At 38.7% G+C, this 21,210-nt stretch overlaps 1 protein-coding gene across 4 annotated transcripts in view; it reads left to right on the forward strand.

Moving 5' to 3' along the window:
• Positions 1-5,386: 5,386 nt before the first annotated feature.
• Positions 5,387-21,210, forward strand: part of Ube2v2 (ubiquitin conjugating enzyme E2 V2) — a 33,819-nt gene continuing 17,995 nt past the window's right edge. The window contains exons 1-3 of one of the 4 annotated variants that reach the window (XM_087575637.1): positions 5,396-5,434; positions 6,118-6,184; positions 18,280-18,428. In XM_087575637.1, the coding sequence (XP_087431763.1) occupies positions 6,157-6,184; positions 18,280-18,428 (177 nt within the window). In that variant the 5' untranslated portion in view covers positions 5,396-5,434; positions 6,118-6,156. 4 annotated transcript variants of the gene reach the window in all.

Consider the following 21,210-nt stretch of genomic DNA (forward strand, 5'->3'; position numbering starts at 1 on the left):
CAGAGGAAGTATACTAATTTGTTTGGGTTAATTTTATATCCAGTCACTTGGTGAAGTGGTTTATCAGGAGCTCTCTGGTAATATCATCTGCAAATAATGGTATCTTGCCGTCCTTCCTCCCAATTTGCATTCCTTTGATCTCCTTTTGTTGTCTAATTGCTGTTGCTAGAACTTTGAGTACTATATTGAACAGTAGGGGGAGAGTGGGCAGCCTTGTTGTGTCCCTGATTTTAATGGGATTGCTTTGAGTTTCTCTCCATTTAGTTTGATTTTGGCTATTGGTTTGCTCTATATTGCTTTTATTATATTTAGTTATGCACCTTGAATTCCTGGTCTTCAATACTTTTATCATGAATGGGTGATGTGTCTTGCCACAGGCTTTTTCAGCGTCTAATGAGATGATCACCTGTTTCTTTTTCTTTGAGTTTGTCTATATAGTGGATTTCGTTGATAGATTTCCATATATTGAAGTATTCCTGCATTTCTGGGATGAAGCTTACTTGCTCATGGTGAATGATAGTTTTGATGTGTTCTTGGATTCGGTTTGTGAGTTTTTTTGAGTATTTTTGCATCGATATTTATGGGGAAATTTGGTCTGAAGTTCTCTTTCTTTGTAGGGTCTTTTTGTGGTTTAGTTATAAACATAATTGTGGCTTCATTGAATGAGTTGGGTAGTGTTTCTTCTGTTTCTATTTTGTGCAATAGTTTGGAGAGTATGTATTAGGTCTTCTATGAAGGGCTAATAGAATTTAGCACTAAACCCATCTGGTCCTGGGCTTTTCTTGGTTGGGAGACTTTTAATGACTGCTTCTATTTCTTTAGGAGTTATGGGACTGTTTAGATGGATTATCAGACCCTGATTTAACTTTGTTACCTGATATCTGCCTAGAAAATTGTCCATTTCATCCCAAATTCCAGTTTTGTTGAATGTAGGCTTTTGTAGTAGGATTTGATGATCTTTTTAATTTCCTCATGTGTTGTTATGTCTATCTTTTCATTTCTGGTTTTATTAATTTGGATACTATCTCTGTGTCCTCTGCCTAAGGGTTTATCTATCTTTTTGGTTTTCTCAGAGAACCAGCACCTAGTTTTTTGATTCTTTGTATATTTCTTTTTGTTTCTACTTGGTTGATTTCCTCCCTGACTTTGATTATTTCCTGCTGTCTACTCCTCTTGGGTGTATTTGCTTCTTTTTGTTCTAGAGCTTTCAGATGAGTTGTTAAGGTGTTAATGTATGATCTTCCAACTTCTTCATGGAGATACTCAGAGGTATGAGTTTTCCTCTTAGCATTGCTTTCATTGTGTCTCATAAGTTTGTGCATGTTGTGTCTTTATTTTCATTACATTCTAAAAAGTCTTTAATTTCTTTATTTCTTACCTGACCAAGTTATCATGGAAAAGATAGTTATTCAGCTTCCATGTGTATATGGGCTTTCCATTGTTTTTGTTGCTATTGAAGACTAGCCTTAGTGTGTGGTGGTTTAGTAGGATACATGGGATTAATGCAACGATCTTGTCTCTGTTGAGGTTTGTTTTGTGTCCAAGTATTTGGTCGAATTTTGAGAAGGTGCCATGAGGTGCTGAGAAGAAAGTGTATTCTTTTGTTTTAGGGTGAAATGTTTTGTAGATATCAGTTAAATCCATTTGGTTCATAACTTCTTTTAGCTAAACTGGGTCTCTGTTTAGTTTCTGTTTCCGTGCTCTATCCATTGATTTGAGTGGGGCTGTTGAAATCTTCTAATACTATTGTGTAAGGTTCAGTGTGTGCTTTGAGCTTTAGTAATATTTCTTTTACAAATATCAGTGCCCTTGCATTTGGCATAGATGTTTAGAATTGAGAGTAGATCTTGGTGGATTTTTCCTTTGATGAGTATGAAGTATCCTTTCTTATCTTTTTTGATAACTTTTGGATGAAATTCTATTTTGTCAGATGTTCAAATATTTACTCCAACTTCTTTCTTGGGACAACTTGCTTGAAAAACGTTTTCCCATCCTTTTACTTTGAGGTAATGTCTGTCATTGACTCTGAGGTTGTATGTTGTATGCCACAAAATGCTGGATCATGTTTATGTATATAGTCTGTTAATCTATGTCTTTTTATTGAGGAATTGAGTCCATTGATATCAAAAGATATTAGGGACCAATGACTGTTACTTTCTGTTATTTTTGTTGTTAGAAGTGGAATTATGTTTTTGTGTTTCTCTTATTTTGGGTTTGTTGTGAAAAGATTAATTTCTTGATTTTTTATTGCGTAGTTTTCCTCCTTGTGTTGAACTTTTCCTTCTATTATCTTTTGTAGGGCTGGGTTTGTAGAAAGATATTGTTTCAATTTGGTTTTGTCTTGGAATGCCTTGGTTTCTCCATCTATGGTAATCGAGAGTTTTGCTGGGTTAAAGTAGCCTGTGCTGGCAGTTTTGTTCTCTTAGGGTCTGTGTGACATCTGTCCAGACTCTTTTGGTTTTTAGAGTCTCTGTTGGGAAATCTGGTGTAATTCTGATAAGTTTCCTTTTATATGTTACTTGACCATTTTCCCTTACTGCTTTCAATATTCTTTCTTTTTTCTGTGCATTTGATGTTTTAATTATCATGTGATGAGAGGAATTTCTTTTCTGGTCCCTTCTGTTTGGTGTTCTGTAGGCTTCTTGTATGTTTATGGGTATTTCTTTGTTTAGGTTAGAAAAGTTTTCTTCTATAATTTTGTTGAAGATGTTTGCTGGCCCTTTGAGTTGGGAATCTTCACTCTCTTCCATACCTATTATCCTCATGTTCATTCATTTCATTGTGTCCTGGATTTCTTGACTATTTTGAGATATGAGATTTTTGATTTTTGTATTTTTTTGACTGTGTGCCAATGTCTTCTATTCTGTCTTCTGTCACTGAGATTCTCTCTTCTTTCTCTTGTATTCTGTTGTTGATGCTTGTATTTGTGGCTATTGATCTCTTTCTTAGGTTTTCTATCTCCATGGTTGTCTCCCTTTGAGTTTTTTTTATTGTTTCTATTTCCATTTTTAGATGTTTTATGGTTTTGCTCTATTCCTTCACCTGTTTTATTGTGTTCTCTTGTATTTCTTTAAGGGAAATATTTATGTTCTTAAATCCTCTATCACCTTCATGAAATGAGAGTTTAGATTTGAATCTTGCTTTATAGATTTGTTGGGGCATCTAGGACTTGCTATGATGAGAGGACTGGGTTCTGATGTTGCCTTGTCAAATCTGTTTTTGTTTCCTATGTTCTTGCACTTGCCTCTTGGCATCTGGTTGTCGCTGGTGTTATCTGGCCTCTCTGTCTCTGACTGGAGCCTGTCCTTCCTTTGAGCCTGTGATCCTTCAATCCTGTGATTCTGTGATCCTGGATGTGTCCCAATACTTGGGGAGTCGAGCTACAATGGAGGTATGGGCTTCTAGTGTTGGGGCTCTGGACCCTGGCACATGTGGGAACTGGAAGCAACATGTATGTTTCTATGTGTTCTCTTACATGTGAATGCTAGCTCTAAATCCTTTAATATGTACGCTATAATCAATATAACCATAAAGGTTAGGTACTGTCTCAGTCACTGCTCCACTGCTGTTAAGAGACACTATTACCAAGGCAACTTTTCTGATAGAAAGTATTTAATTGGGGACTTGCTTAAAGTTTCAGAGGTTTAACTCACTATCATCATAGTGGTAGAATGACTGCATGCAGGTGGGTGCTGGAGTAGTAACTGAGACCTACATCCTAGGTGGGCAAAGAGAAAAGAAGATAGACTAGATCTTACATGGGCTTTTAAAGCCTCAAAGCCTCTTCCAAGTGACATGCTCTCTCCAATAATACCACACCTCATATTTCTTCTAGTCTTTTCAAATAGTTCTACTCCCTTGTGACTAAGCATCAAATTTATAAATGGTAGTTAAAAGATTTGAAACATCTAGTTGTGTACCAACTCCAATTGCATAAATTTGTGATTCTTCAGTAGTAAAGTCTTACTTTTAGGTTGTCAAAGATAACCAATAGCGTTGTGAGTAGTTTATTATATTTGTTTATGTGGGGTATCTATTGAATATGACTTTGGATATTTTAAAGAGACTTACAGGGTTGGAATTTTTTAAAGACTGGGACTTCTAAAGTTGTACTGTATTTAATACTTTAGTATTTATGATGTCTTGGGGATAAACAAGAGAGGATTATAGCTTAACAATGATGTGTTTGGCATAGACTTGTCTTAACTCATCTTTGTTGTCAACTTGACAAATGAAAAGAGGAAATCTCATTTTAAGACTTGCCTAAGTGAGATTAAACTGTGGGCATCTCTGTGGGGCCTTTTCTTAATCACTAATTGTTGTAGGAGAACCCAGTTGGGTATGGGTATATCGTCTTTAGGTAAGTGGGCTTGCACCTCCAAATAAGTTAGGAGAACATAATCTGGAAGTGTAAGGTTCCATGATTCACCGAAGAATGATACCTCAATAGTATGTAAATGCAAGGAGAGTTTTATTCTGCATTAGTCCAGCATGTTACGGTTTCCCATTACCAAAAAAAAAAAAAAAAGAGACAAATAAGTGATCTTGCAGGCTCAATTTAAAGCACATTGGTAATCCAGGGTAGTTGAGCTTCATCTTACTCTATCTCTAGGTATTTCAGAACCATTATAGGGCATGAGGGCTGAATCCTGAGTTTTTTTTTTTTTCTATTAGTAATTGACTTGCCTCGCTTGCCTGTGCTTGCCCAGTTCTTAGCCTAGTTTCCTTAACTGCCAATTTGAATTATGTTATGGAATCAGCCTAACCTTCTCAGTAGCAAGGTGTTAAGTGATGTTTCTCTATCCCTTTCTGTTTCAAGCTCCTGCTTGAGTTTCTGTCCTGACTTTCTTTACTGATGGACTTTTGGTTATGGTGCCATCAGAGCAAAGATACAGCCCAAATGTAGCATTGCAGGCCTTCACTAACACAGCCCAACCCTTTGGAATAGTTTTTTTTTCAACACAGTTGTGAACTCTCATGTTTTACCTTGATTCTTAATAACAGGTTTGGTGTTCTATCACTGTTGACGTTTGTCTAGACATTATTTCAATATAATAAGTATCATAGGGAAATTTTCCCTTGAACACACTAAGAGACAGTATTGGAGATCTCAGATCTTTCAAAAGCTTTTTAAGCTCTTGCTGTCTTTAGTCTCCCCGTGTGTGTGTGTGTGTGTGTGTGTGTGTGTGTGTGTGTGTGTGTGTGTGTGTGTGTGTGTGTGTGTGTGTGTGTGTGTGTGTGTGTGTGTGTTTGCTTTGATTGGGACAACTGTAGAATCAAAAGTTTCAGAGACCATTAGGGGGAAATCTTGCCAGAAACAGGAACCTGGAACGGTCCCCTCTATGACGGAGAGCAGCGCACTGCCGGAAGTGACGCGTGACGTCCTGCGTGCGGCGGTGCGTCTGGTAGAAGGAGAAGATGGCGGTGTCCACAGGTTGGTTCCTAGCCCTGGTCGCCGCGTTCTCCCTGCTGGCTGTCCGGCGGGCCACGCGGGACTGCGGGTGCGCAGTACGGAGGGCCACGCGAGGGGCAAAGGGTGGGGCGGGCGGTGGGGAGGTCGGCCCGCGAGTGTCCGAGCCCGCGGTGACGGGGAACCTGCGCGCCCACCGTCAGCGGCGGCCCTGCGGTACCGGCGATCAGGGTGCCGCAGCCGAGCTGAGGGTGGCTGAGGGTGGAGTGTGCTGGGGCTGCCCGGGTTGGCAGTGGCATTGCCCATCAACGAGGCAATGGCGGAGAGGCATCCTGGATGGAGCCGGGGACCTCGGCTGGGAGTCCACCAGACACGTGCGGGAGGACAGGACTAACAGGTCCGCTGCTGTTCGGAGTAAGAAAGCGATGATTTTACCTAGCTGGCAGAAACCGTGTTCTTTTTTCCTTCTTATTTAAGTGGAAAAACTACAGTACACTGAGCAAGACAGAAGCTTATTGAAGGGACAGTTGGTGCCTTAGATAAGGTGTTCTACTTCTGTCTACAATGCTCGGTTTCCTATGAGCAGAAAGTTGAAATTTATGACAAGGCTTAGAAATTTGATGACTTTAAAAATGTTAAGTTAAAAGAGTTAAAGTGTTGAATTTTAGCATTTAAAAATGATGTTTCATAAGATTTATTTTTTCCAGTTCTTATTGAATCTAGGTTGTAGAAATGGAAGAGGTTGAATGGATGTTGTGCTTGTTACATTTCAAGGTAGTACCTTTATATTTTCCCTATTGTTTAAATCCTACCTTTATTGTGTATAGGTGTCATAAACAATAAAATCTTTAGAAATTCTACCTCTGGAAGATACATCAGTGGTCTGATCAGAGCAGTCTAGGACCAAGGATCATTTTAAAAGTGGTATTTTAATGTTATAACCCTTAATCTCTTACTTGTTATTTGAAATATATGTGCGTATTAATGGGGCCATGTTTTTTAAGAGTTATGCTCAATATCTTAAAGTTTAACTAATAAAATGGCATATTGTAATAGGAAAAATGTCAATTTGTGATTGTATTTGTTTTTTTGAAATGTATTTAACACTACTCATGTGAAAGAATGCTAAGTATTTTGAAGAGAGCAGCAATTAGATAATATGAGTGGCACATACTTTTTGTCAAACTTTAATTTTGGAAGTTGAATGTATACAATAAATAAGCTTTGATGGATTATTTGCACATGTATTACATATTAGATATCTGTATTCTGTTTGTTATTGTCACTGGTTTTAGACCAAGGAAATGGGAACCTTGGTATAATTAAAATACATTTTAGAAAATGGAGCTTATTTATTTATTTTTTGAGTGGGTGTCCCATGTAGCCAGTCTGGCCTTGAACTCTAACTGGAAAAAGTTTGGAGAAAAATGATTCAAATTAGATTGAGAATTCCTTCTTAAAAAATTGAGAAAGCAAAGAAGTAAAAAGTTACACATAACTCAGAAGCAAGATTATAACCCAGTGTTCCCTCCATCACAAGTAACTGAATTTGGAGTATTTCTCAAAGGATGAGTTTCCATTCTATTTTAGTCTAGACACTGACTTTTATATATTCCTTACTTGATAACGTTTTCTTTTATACTTTTAGTTCCTTCTCAGATGGTGTTTGAAGTTTTCTCCATCCTTTCCCTAAGTCAAGAGGATTTTACAGAATTTAGCTTAAACATTACTCAAGGGAAAAGATGTTTATTAATATTTAGTATCTGTGACTAAAGATTTTATTTGATTCAATTACTGTAATTTAGTGTGTAAAAAAGGAAGTTGTGTGTGTTCTGTGGTAGTGCTTTGAGATAGGATTGTGAGTTTCTGATGAGCCTGGGCTACATAAGGCTAGCCTAAGCTGGGTAGTAAGGTCCTGTCTACAAAGTAAACAAAAACTGAACACTTTTGTTTGTAATAGTTTTAGATTTACAGAAAAATGGTGAAGATGGTGTTCATTAAGTTTTCTTCCTTTAATAACTTAGTATGACACATTTTTTGAAATTAATAACCTAATATGTCAACATGTTAACTATATATTTTCAGTTTTTACTTTAGGTCCCCTTTTGGTATTAAGAGCTCTTTTTAGATACTGCATTACATTCTAACATGACATTGAAAAACATTCTCTTAGATTGTATTAGTGTTTGATGGGACTGTACTTTGTTTGAATGCAGATACATGGGAGGCTTAGGGAAAAAACGAGATTTTGTTCCCTTTTCATAGGTCTGTGTAAGGTCAGGAAACAAACAAAGAAAAATAATTACCCTTTTCAGAAGTGGTCAGAGTTGTTTATTTTGGAAAGACTGGTGTGAGGGCTGGAGGTGGCTCAGTGGTTAAGAGTACTGGCTGCTCTTCTAGAGGTCCTGAGTTCAATTCCCAGCAACCACAAGGTGGCTCACAACCATCTGTTATGGGATCCAATGCCCTCTTCTGGTGTGTCTGGAGACAGTGTACTCACATACATAAAATAAATAATCTTTAAAAAGAAAACAACCAAGATGTATAGAACGACTAGTGTGGTGTTATCCTGATTTCCCAACTTGTCTAGACTGCTATGCTCTGTAGGCATGCCACTTAATTACCAGACCTTGTTTTCTTATGTTATATATGCCAGTGCTCACAAGCAGTACTGGAGGACAGTGCCTTGAGCCTCAGAACTAAATGATGGAAAAATTGAACTTGTGTGTGTTCTTTTCCTCAAACTTTCACTGCTGGCTTAGTAGATTTTGTTGTTGTTGTTGGTCTTTATATAATACATTCTTCATAAACTCTTGATACTGTGAATAAATAAAATAGCCTCATTATACAAGTCAGTCCTTTCTCTACAGAGTAGTTTGGGGAAGGGAAAATGGCTATGAAACTTGTTTAAAGCAATTAGTTAAATGAAAAAGTTACTCTAGGTCTTTGAAAATGTCAAGACATTAAAAACCCTGGTTGACTACAAAGGTGAAAAAAAATAGTAAAATTAATAATTGGCCTAACAAGCATAGTATGGACATTACAGTTTCTTTTTTCTGTTCTTTTGTTTGTTTGTTTTCTTTTTTTTCTTTTTTTTTTTTTTTTTTCTTTTTCTTTTTTCAGAGCTGGGGACTGTGAACCCAGGGCCTTGCGCTTGCTAGGCAAGCGCTCTACCACTGAGCTAAATCCCCAACCCTTGTTTTTTTTTTTTTTAAACAGGTTCTCACTATGTAGTTTCTGCTGTTCTGGAACTCACAGAGATCCACCTGCCTCTGTTTCTGGAGTGCAGAAACAGTTTCATTTTTTGATAAAACACTTGCCAGATGTAATTTGAACACAACTTTCTCTCTTCCAGTTACTTAAGGTAGGAAGTAGAACAGGAAGCTTTCTTTTTTAGATTTGGTAAGTGGGTAAATAGGTGAAAAGTCCTGAGCTAGATTATCTATCAGGGCTTTGTGCTTTGTCCCTGTGTTAGGAACTATCTCAAGAGGTTTCCGTGTGGAAGGTTTTAGTGTTATGGCGTCTTCCTTTGCAGCTTTTGCTGCTGGGATAGAATTTAGGCTTCTCATATATGCTAGGTAGGTACTCTGCCTCGTGCTATGCTCCCAGCACTCTTTTACTTTATAATTTGGTACAGTGTACCCCTAAGTTGCCTAACCATTCCTTGACCTTACTGTTCTCTTGTCGAAGCCTTTCAAATAGCAGAGGTTACAGGTCTGTAGCATCAGGCCTATCTGAAATCATTCTTTGCTTACAACCATTTTTCCACTTGTGTAGGTGAAGTTGCCAGGGAGGTGGAGGTAGGAGAATATAGAACTCAAGGTCATTCTTTGCTATATAGTTTTTTTTTCCCTCCAGTCCATAAAGTACATGTGGGGATCTGAATTAAGATCCCCAGAACCTACATAAAGCTGGGGAATGCAGGTGGTGTCCATCTGTAACCCAGTGCTTGGCATGGTGTGGTAAAGACAGGTAGATTTTAGAGCTCCTTGACCAAACCAATACCAATAACCAATCACTAAGCTCCAAGTACAGTAGGAAGCATTGTCTCCAAAAGTGAAGAAGCTGTTGAGGAGGTCATTTGATGTTGACCTCGTCTTCATATACACACATGTATTCCATGTGATGATAGCATAGTATGGTAGCACAAGTTTGGGTTAGTTAGGGTTGGTGTTATTACACTGTGCTTCCAGAAATCCATGCAGACGGGAACCATTCATAGCAAGGGTTACATAACTGTGGAAACATTTGCTTAGTAATTGTTTTGGGAATTGTTTAACATAAAATTTACAGGTAGATAGAAAACATGTTGACTAGCATAATAAAATTTGTTGCTTGAGAACTGCTGTGATGTATGCTGGAAGACGATGTATGCTTGGGAGTAGTGTATCGTTTTCAGAGTGCAGTTCATTTGTGTAAGAATAAATGTTATTTTCAGTTTAAATTGGGACTTAGCAAATATTCAGACTATAAAATAAAAATCTTTTCATCATCTGTAAGGTTTTTAACGTTAAAATAATAGTTGTAGTAAACAGTATATTATAGATCTGTCTTTTAAGCCGAGTTGAGATGTAAACTAAGTCTGTGTAATGAGTACAGCTTACTGGAGTTTAGTGTATTTAGAGGTGTGTGAAGTAGAATAAGATTAAAAGAAAAAGGGTAGTCAGATGCTGACTTACTCATTTATTTGGTGCTATAATTAAGCACTGCTTGTACTGGCTGTTTATCAGTCATGATTTCACTTGCTACCTGAAGCAATGGGTCATTGCCCTTCACAGCTTGCTGACTGCCACATAACCTTCTGTGAAACCTCACTTGCTTTCTCAGTCTACCCTGTTGTTTTAGAGCATAAGATAAACTATGAACTGGTCCCAAGACTGAGGCCTTGCAGGAGGTGTCCTGACTCTGGTACATCGCTGACATCTCATTGGTGGCAGAGTGCTTTTTCCAGGACATGTCCCCAATGTGAATAGTTTCTTAGGAAGTAATTCTAAATACACTAGCACTATTCTACTTCCCCCAGTACCTAGCAGTTTCCACATTACTTTTTCCCTAATAGATTTGCCTCTTTTTGTCTTTTTGTATGTGTGGAATCATGCTGCTCTTTATGCTCTTTTCTATGGTCTTTATAGCCACCTTTTTCACTGTTATGGCTTAAATATGACTACCCTTGTCCAAGGCTCCTGGGTTAAAGGCTTGATGGTTGTTTGGTAGATCCAGTCATTGAGAGTTGATTGATTTTGATGTAATCGATGGGTTAATCCATTGATGTATTCATAATTTGATGACATTTGGGAAGGAGTAGAAAGTAGGAGATAGAGCCCTGTTAAGGTCTTTTTGTGTGTGACCCTTTTCTCTCTGGTTTTTGTGCTTCCTGATGGCTGTGAGGTAAGCAGCCGTGGGCTAAAACAATTGGGGACATCTGAAGAAGGACTGTAATTCTTTTTTTTTTTTTTTCTTCTTTTTTTCTCTTTTTTCGGAGCTGGGGACCGAACCCAGGGCCTTGCGCTTGCTAGGCAAGTGCTCTACCGCTGAGCTAAATCCCCAACCCCAAGGACTGTAATTCTTAAAACTACCCTTCAGTTGTTGAGGTGGTTCGTTACAGTGATGGGAAACCTATACTGTGTAATGTGCTGAAGGGCTATTTGTGTTACAGTGTACATAAATACTTTTATTCTGTTTTGTGGTTAAAGAAATGTGGTATATGTTTACCACATTTTTTTTATTCGTCCATTCACCTGTTGATGGACATCAACTTTTGAAGATTGGCTACTTTTTAAAATTTATTTTGGCCATTGGGAATAAGGCTTCTGTGAACATTTGTATCTGCTCTAAAATATGCTTTATAAGGTAGATACCTAATAGTGTGATGACTGTGCTTAACTGTTGGAGGAGCTGTTGCTCTGCTCTACCAGGGGGAACTGGTTTTAAAGCCTTGGTAGAAGTGCCTGATGGTCCTGCTTTCTCCACATGCTCACCAGTACTTGCTGACTTTTAGGTTTAGCCGTCCTGTGCATAGGATGCATGGGATCTTACTGCTTGGTTTGTATGAGATGCAAGGTCTGATCATGTATTTCTTACTCCAAAGACTCATTTAACTGAATTCAGAAAACAGTAGTGAGGATAGCCTGTGTCTCTGGGCAATCTGTTCTTGGAGCTTTCCTTTGGCTTCCTTAATCTCTTTGCCAAAAGTTTAGCATATTCTGCAGCACCTCTCTTATTTTTATCAGTGCATTGTTTCTTCAGAGCAGTGTGCCAACATGTGTGTTGTAGGACATGTGGAGTAATCTTGGGTGTTTTGCTCCTGGGCTGCTTATTTTCTTTGTTTGCAGGCATCCTAACAACATGTCAGTAGGCATGGTCTTCTTTACAGATACTGAAAAGTTTTCAGTTCTACTAGCTCTTTTGGGCCCCACCTAAGGCATAGTAATGTCGGTTAGTCCAAGAATTAATATCTTGTTTCCCCCCACCCTCCAGGATAACCAAGTTGAGACCACTTCGATTGGTGTCTACACTACATCTGTGAACAGACTTGTGCTTCCTCTCTCTAGTTCTCCTTGGTCTAGGACAATCAAGTTCCTTTACTCATCAGCAGGCACATTCTGCTGATGGTCAGGATACCTTGGTTCATAGGGAAACCAAATCATTCCTACTACTGATTTGGACCAAATAACCCTTTCACTCTTCACCTAGAGCATTAGCCACTTCTGTGGCTGTAAGCTTCTCACAAAGTATAAAGTTTGTATTCATTTTTCTCTTTCATGAGTTTCTGACCTTGGGTGGCTAGGAAGGAGATACTCATTGTCTTCTTAACAAATCTTCATCTAAGAGGCACCATTAAAAAAGCTTTCCTGTGGTTTTGACTGGCATTTTTCTGATTGCTAGTGATGCTGAGTATCCTTTTGTATGTTAGCCATCTATATGTTTCCTTGAGAAGATTCTATGTCCAACAATTTCATTTTTAATCTTATATTTTAAAGCAGGGCGTCATTAAGCTTGAATTTACTATGCATTAAAAACTGGCTTTGACACAGAAAGACATACATGGTATGCACTCACTGATAAGTGGCTATTAGCCCAAATGCTTGAATTACCCTAGATGCCTAGAACAAACGAAACTCAAGACGGATGATCAAAATGTGAATGCTTCACTCCTTCTCTAAAAGGGGAACAAGAATACCCTTGGCAGGGAAGAGAGAGGCAAAGATTAAAACAGAGACTGAAGGAACACCCATTCAGAGCCTGCCCCACATGTGGCCCATACATATACAGCCACCCAATTAGACAAGATGGATGAAGCAAAGAAGTGCAGACCGACAGGAGCCGGATGTAGATCTCTCCTGAGAGACACAGCCAGAATACAGCAAATACAGAGGCGAATGCCAGCAGCAAACCACTAAACTGAGAATAGGACCCCCGTTGAAGGAATCAGAGAAAGAACTGGAAGAGCTTGAAGGGGCTCGAGACCCCATATGTACAACAATGCCAAGCAACCAGAGCTTCCAGGGACTAAGCCACTACCTAAAGACTATGCATGGACTGATCCTGGACTCTGACCTCATAGGTAGCAATGAATATCCTAGTAAGAGCACCAGTGGAAGGGGAAGCCCTGGGTCCTGCTAAGACTGAACCCCCAGTGAACTAGACTGTTGGGGGGAGGGCGGCAATGGGGGGATGGTTGGGAGGGGAACACCCATAAGGAAGGGGAGGGGGGAGGGGGATGTTTACCCGGAAACCAAAGAATTATTATTACGTATTAAATAAATTAAAAAAAATTAAAAAAAAAACTGGCTTTGAAAAAAACTATATGTATATATTTCAAAGTGGAAAGGGTTTTCCTGTATAGCCCTGGGATGTCCTGAAACTCAGTCTGTAGACTAGGCTGGCCTTGAACTCAGAACTTCTACCTTCCAAGTGCTGGGATTAAAGCCCAGCTGAAATATTTTTAAACATTTATTTATTCTTACATTTGTGTGTGTGTGTGTGCGTGTGTGTGTGTGTTTGTGTGTGTGTGTGTGTGCGTGTGCGTGTGTGTGTGTGTGCGTGTGTATGTACCACATGAATGTGGAGGTCAGCGGATGGCTTGTGGGAGTTGTATGTCTCCTTCCATTATGGGGGGTTTAGGGATAGAACTTGTGTGACAGGCTTGGTGGCAGGCACCTTTATCTACTGAGCCACTTTGCCAGTTAGTCTTGAACTCTCGACCCTCTGCGCTTTACTTACTGAATGATGGAATTATAGGCATATGTTACTATGGTCAAAAGTCTTGGGGTTGGGGATTTAGCTCAGTGGTAGAGCGCTTGCCTAGCAAACGCAAGGCTCTGGGTTTGGTCCCCAGCTCCGGAAAAAAAGAAAAAAAAAAAAGTCTTTGACTATGCTTAAATTGGGCTGCTTTTTCTTGTTTTAAATTTAGTTAGAGAAGTTCTTTATTCTAGTAGAGGTTCTCAATTAATGTCCTTTGCAAATGTTTTTTCCCCATCTTTGTCACTATAGATATAGTAATAGCAGAACTAAATTTTATTACATTTAAAAAGCTCAGTAATCTCTGTGTCTTTTTATGCTTATGGGACTTACCTCAGTTCCTGCTGCTATTCCCAAGCCTGCCTTTTTGAAAGCCCACTGGGCCAGCCAGAATATATCAGAACTTAGCTTTCTGAACCCCATCACTGTGCTTGTTTTCTCTTGTTTCCCTTGTGTTGAGAGCTTGTACTCATGCATACATTTCACTTTCCTTGCCCTCTTTCCACATCACCCAGCACAGTACCTGGCAGGAGGAGAATCTGGGTATTGCTTCTGTCTCTCTGAAGACTCAGACTTTTGAACTCTTGAGTACTTGTTGCTTCTCAGGCTAGGGTCATCCTTTTTCTCTCTTGTTTTGCTTCAGGGTTTGAAGATGTTACTGTGCTAGTTCCTCCCAGTCAATACCATCCTCATTCTCTCTGGTGTGGGGTGTCATGTGTAGTCACTGGCTTTTGATGGGTGCTTTATGGCCTCACTTGCTCTTTTGCTTTTCTAATTGATGACCTTGTGAGAATGATTGTTCATGATTATTACCATGATGGCAGAGTGGCGGAAGGCTGATTTCACCTTAAGATTTGAAGTGTGGCTTCACATTAAAAACAGCAATATAGCTAATACTCAGGCGCGTTGCAAGCCATCTGCTCTCTGGCGATGCTGTAATTGTGCCATAGGTCTTTCAGTGTAGTGACTGAAATGTTACTGACAAGTACAAACAGTGCACAGATTGGTAAGTTATTGCGCTAGTATCATATACCCAGATTACAAGATGCCATTTACTAAACAGTACTGACAAGAGGGAATTTCTTCACAGGAAATGCTTGCTGTTGAAGGTCTTTCATTTATTTTTGAAGTATTTACCTCATAAACAATGGTTTGAAGGAATAGCTTTTTATTTTGTTTCATATAATCTTCTGAATTATGGAAGTTAACTACAATTTCCTGGATTATCTAGAAGAGCAGTTATAACCAGTCAGAAGACCACATATCTATATCTTTTAAAAGATGTGTAATTCCTAATTTTACTGAGAAATTAGAACTAGAAGATACAAAGTCTTATCACTTGCATATATCCCTACTTTATTCTAAGGAAAGCACCTCTTCCTTGTTCTGCAATAAACACTGTTGGATGTTTTCCTGGAGCATGCTAAGCTACTGCTATGTTCTTCCTTGAGCTTGTCTATTTCACATCTATAACATATACAGACACGTTGGGGCTTTGTATTTGAATGAGCGAATCCACTACCTAATTTTGTCATTGAGTTTTAAGATCTTAGGGGGAAGCATGTTGTTTCTGTTCAGTCTCAGCTGCACTTGGTTTAGGTTGGTGCACAAATATTGAGAAAAGAAAAAAACAGGTTTGTAACTAGGTACCTGTTGTCATCATTTTCTGTGGTATTTGTTCTGTCAGCAGCTTAATGAGAAAATAAATTACTCCAGTACAATCTTACATGGTGATATTTTGCTGCTTTTAATTTGCCATTCTGAAGTGAAAGAATCCTAAAGGTTTGTTATGTCTAAATTCATTAATATAACAGAGGCTTATTTCCTCTTCATCTAGTGATATTAATATATAGCAAATAGATTTGTGAATGGATAATCTGTGTACTTTTAAGGTGCTGTGGATAGAGATGGTCAGAATCCCTGTGTTTGGCATTAATAATAATTGTGTGATTAGGTTTTTTTTTTAAAGTTGTCTTATTTACATTCCAAATTTGCCCCCCTTCCCACTCCCTCCTCTGAGAGTTTTTCACCCCCTCCTCTCTGCCTCTGAGAGGGGTCCCCCCCCAATCCTCCCACTTGCTGCATCCCTCCACCCCTGCATTCCCCTGCCCTGGGGCATCAAGTCTCTGCAGGAATAAGTGCAGTGCGATTAAGTCTTAATCCATTGTCTATACCACAGTGTAATGTAGTTTGCAAGTCATCTAAGTTGGTGGTCCTTTGACTTGTGGTTGAAGTTTAGGTTCAGATGCTTCAAATGTTCAAATTCTGATTTGAATTTTGTTTTTTCATTTTTTCTAGTTCAATTCCAAGTCATATTTTAGTGTCTTTCATTTGTCTTAGAGTTGATTGTACTTTATGTGGACTCGTCTTATGTAGTTGATGCCATTTTAGATTTATAAAGATTAATAAACATACTTTTTTGGAGTGAGCATGGGCTGGACCTAGGCCCCCTGCACGTAAGTAGCAGTTGTACAGCTTGGATTTCATGTGAGTTCCCCAACAATTGGAGCGGGCGCTATCCCTGAATCTCTTGCCTGCCTGCCAGTGGATCCTGCTCCTCTAACTGGGCGGAGGGTATGCACCTAGTCTTGCAATGACTTGGTGCTGGGGTGAGCGGTGGGGGGTGGCGAATGGGGCCTGGGGTGGTGGTGTTGATACCCAAAGGGGGGCTCGGCTTATCAGAGGAAGGGGAGGGAGGAATGGGGGAGAGGGGATCTGCACCAGATGGTATTGGGAGGAGGTGGGGCTGATATTGGGATATAAAGTAAATAAATAAATTTAAAAAAGGTACTCTTGGGGTTGGGGATTTAGCTCAGTGGTAGAGCGCTTACCTAACAAGCTCAAGGCCCTGGGTTTGGTCCCCAGCTCCGAAAAAAAGAAAAAAAAAAAAAAGGTACTCTTTGGGGTGAATGTGTTAGGAATGTATTAGATTCAACATACTCTATTAAAATGTTTCTCTTCTCATCTGTGAATGAAACATGTTATTAATTTAAAATAGTTCCAGGCTAGCCAGAGATATATATATATATATATATATATATATATATATATATATAGTAGTGAAACCCTGTTTCAAAAGAAAGTAAAACACAAAACAAAATAAGTATATTGTATACATATTTTTTTAAAGATTTATTTATTTATTATACATAAGTACACTGTAGCTGTCTTCATACACACCAGAAGAGGGTATCAGATTTCCTTACAGATGGTTGTGAGCCACCATGTGGTTGCTGGGAATTGAACTCTGGAAGAGCAGTCAGTGCTCTTAATCACAGAGGCATCTCTCCAGCCCATATTGTATATTTTAAATGTTAGATATGTCTTTGAAATTCTTATTTTTAAAAACTAAAATTAAATTGCTGTTCTAGTGAGTCTTCATTTTGTCAAGATAATCTTGTTCTCTGTGAATTAATGTGAATAAAAATTTACTATTAAACTAATATTTGTATAAATTGTGTCTATAGATGATGGCTGTAATTTAATTGCAAAGTTTTTGTTTTCTGTAGCTTAACAGGGCTGGGAGCATAGCTCAGTGGTAGAATGGTTGGGGTGCTTGAGGCCCTAGGTAGTGGTTAAGTGATGGAGATTATCTGGCAGCTGTTGAGCTCCTTTGATGAGGGTCAGGAGCCCTCTGTATTCTAGAAAACCTTACCTTTTGTTGCATTTCTAAAATTGAATGAGATTCTCATGGGAAATTACTGGTGTGTGTATATTCATGTATGTCATTTGCTAGTTGAACTGTATGTCCTTGACTAAGAACCTCAGCTATGGGAAAATGTTCATTTTATGATAATTTCCTCACGATTAATATATGTATGAAGCTGATTGAGTAGGAATTTATATACATGCTCAGTACTGTTGGTTATGTTTGACACGATGCTTTTAGTGGCATTTTCATTAAAAATGTTTGTATATTGCTTCTAATGAAGTTTAAACTGTGTGTATACATACATATATATGTATACATGTCTGTATATATGTATGTATATACACACAGTATACCTTTAAACAGTGTATTTTGATCATATTCTTTCTTCTTCCTAAGCCCTTCCTATATGCCCCTATCTCTCACCTGTTGTCATATTCTTTCCCTCTCTGTCTCTTTTTCTCTGTGTGTGTATCAAAAGCAAAATTGAAAAACCAAAACCAAAACAAAACAAAACAAAAAAATAGCAGAAACAAACCCCCCATCCACACACAAAAATGGAGTCTGTGTTGTGTTGGCCTATACTCCTGGGCATGGTGCCTACTCTGGAGTGTGATTGATACATTCAGTGATACTCCAGTAGAGAAAACTGACAACGTAGGAACTGACAGAGACTATGGCAGCATGTACAAGACCTATTTAGGTTCAAACCAGACAAAAATCCCAGCATTGAGAAGGGGAAGTGGACATAAAGTCCCGCCTATCCAAGAAGGCATTTACAACTGACACCTGCTGGCGTTTTCATTTTGAGGGATTGTTACTGAGTCAGATATTTCCTGAGGCACAATTTTTATTTGAGGGAAGTTTGCCTTTGGGTGAAATAATTTGTGAAAACTAATTCACAAAAGGCTTTGATTTAAACATGCATCTCTTGATAATTTTGAGCTTTTTACATTGACATTGACATTCTTTTGTATAGGAGTTAAAGTTCCTCGTAATTTTCGCTTGTTGGAAGAACTTGAAGAAGGACAAAAAGGAGTAGGTGATGGTACGGTTAGCTGGGGCCTTGAAGATGATGAAGACATGACACTTACAAGGTGGACAGGCATGATTATTGGGCCACCAAGGGTCAGTGCTATAAATTAATACGTTTAATGCTAATATCTGTTGTTTATTTTGAGTGAACATTTAATTTTATTGATATTAAAAGCAACTATGATAACTTTTGACAGGAAGAATTCCTTCATTTTTACATATTGTATGTACATTTATTTATTGATGCCTCCTGTTGGAAGTGTATAAGCTTGATTATCAGAGGACTGGGGTAGAGTGACATGGTTGTTGTCCCCAAAGTGTTTGTGTTTTAGTAAAGAAGAAAAGAAACATCAAGTGCTAGATTCTAATATGGCTGAGCACGTCCACCATATTTCTTCCACCTGGGATAAATGTAGGAAAGCATAGGACAAGCTACCTTTGGAGTGGCCCACCAAGGACTGCTGGCTGGTAGGACTTTCGAAGGTGGAGATGGGGAAGAAAATATTCCATATCAGACAGGAAGAAAAGTAAGGACATGGAGGGGATACATGGGGGAGAGTGTTGCATATTACCTGCTCTCTTATGTGACTGAAGATCTCTAAGTTAATGCAGTAATTACACATTGCTGTACCCTGTAACGTTTAACAGATCTGGGATACTTAATGCCCTAGTTTATAAAATATAGTAGCAAGTAAGACACTTCTAGATGCAGTGGTAGAACATGTGAAATTAGTGCGCATACAACATGGGTTTTTTAGCAACAATAAAACAAAACAACTAGGTTCCCCCCCACCCCCTTTTGAGATGGGGTTTCTGTACAGCCCTGGTTGTCCTAGAACTCATTCTAGACCTGGCTGCCCTTGAACTCACAAAGATTTGTCTGCCTCTGCCTACTGAGTGCTGGGATTAAAGGTGTGCGCCATCACCGGCTGGCTAAGATTCTTAAATATTTTCTAATATTGCTGTGGATCTCTTGTGCATTTGTTCTTATGTCTTTCTCAGGTTTGTGTTAAGGTGTTTTGTTTTGGATTTTTATGTATTTCTTTTTCCTATATGGAGAAACTTTCTACTGTGCATTTATTTAGTGGTCTTATGCAGTGCATTGAAATAGGTATTTTTTAATGTTTGTGACTTGTGGCATCTTGGAAAAATACAAATTTGAAAGACTTATTTGTTTTCTTGCTACTGTGATGCTTGGGATTGAACCTAAGGCATCCACATGTATTAGGCAGGTTCCTACTACTGAGCTGCATCCCTAGACTCTGGGTTTTACCCTGAGATATAATCTCTGAATCCTCCAGGCTGTCTGTGAACTCACTATGTAGGTTAGGCAGACTTTGTACTTTAATCATGCTAGTTTAGATTTCTGAGTAGTTCAGGATTACTGTCTCTGCCATGGGGTCCAATTTTTCTTTCTTTCTGATGAGAGAATTTTATCTGTTCTGTTCCAGTAGAATTTAGATTTTTTTCCTGGTTATTAAAAAAGTGTTTCATCTAATTAGCAATGTTAGATAAGAAATATGTTTTATGATATTTGCTGGAGTTCTCTTTGCAGTCCTTTTAGACCAAGTCTGTTAAGAGGCCACAGTTTGAAGACTTCATGTATACTCCTTCTGAAGTCTCCTTCTGACCTCTCCTGCTCTGATTCTGATAAGACATTTGAGAAAGCAAATATAAGATTGATAGTTAAAAGACTTTAATATTTGTGATGAAAACTTTGATTTTTTTCACTGCCTATAAACATTATTATGATAGTAAAAGCAAGTGGCTTTTTAACATTCTGGTATAGAATGACTTAAAGGTCAAAACTTGGTAAAATAGAAATGTGAAATTATTATTGTTGTTGTTGTTGTTGTTTAGATTTATTTCATTTATATGAGTACACTGTCACCATCTTCGGACACACCAGAAGAGGGCATCGGATCCTATTACAGATGGTTGTGAGCCACCATGTGGTTGCTGGGAAATCAGGACCTTTGGAAGAGCAGTCAATGCTCTTAACCACTGAGCCATCTCCTTAGCTCTTAATTTGAAATTATTTAGGTTGGGTTTTTCTCTAGCCAGTGCCCTCAGTAGACTTTTATCTGAAAAATGTGTCTGAGCTTATCAGTGGTCTTGCAGGCAGACTCTTAGCCAAGTTTCCAATGGGGAGGAAATGCTATAGCCTCTACTTTATTTCTCAAACATTTGGGTCCTCATTGGGATTCCTAAGCTGCTTGCATTTCCTGGGGTCATACTATGTCTTGGCCTTGCCCCGTTGGAGCTGAAAGCTATTTCTGTAACTTCTGTCTACAAGCTCACTGAGACCCAGGGACATCGATGCCATGGACCACCTTGTGGGACATTGTATTGGAGCTGTAGGGGATGAAGAACACTACCTTATCTTCACCTTACAAGGTTTATATCTGAGGTGTATAATACTCATTTATTTCATTAGAGATGACAGGGTAAACTTTATAGTGAAGATCCAGAGAATTTTACACAGGTTGGTTGAGAGTGTACAATCCGGCATATGCTTGCACAAAGAGAGCCTGATCTAGTAGCATTAAACAGGGTGGAGGAGCATTGAACAAGACCTGTTAGGTTCTTCTGTATCTCTGTCTTCAGAAATGAAAAATTTCCTTGTTTCTGGCTATAGGATATGAGGTAATGGCCTATGTTAGGGCACACCTGCCAGGTTTTATCACCTGATTAGAGAAGAAGAGAAAGACCTGCTTCTGTTCATTTTGTGTTTGCTTTTTTGGGAGTAGAGTCTTGCTATATAGCCCAGGCTGGTTTGAGACTTGGAAGTGATCCTCTTGCCTCAGCCTCTCTAATGCTTGGATTGTAGTCATTCCACTATGTCTAGTGTTTTTTGTTTTTCCTTCCTTTTAAA

Source organism: Rattus norvegicus, chromosome 11, assembly GCF_021556685.1.
Source record: "Rattus norvegicus strain SHRSP/BbbUtx chromosome 11, alternate assembly SHRSP_T2T, whole genome shotgun sequence".
Taxonomy (NCBI): Eukaryota; Metazoa; Chordata; class Mammalia; order Rodentia; family Muridae; genus Rattus; species Rattus norvegicus.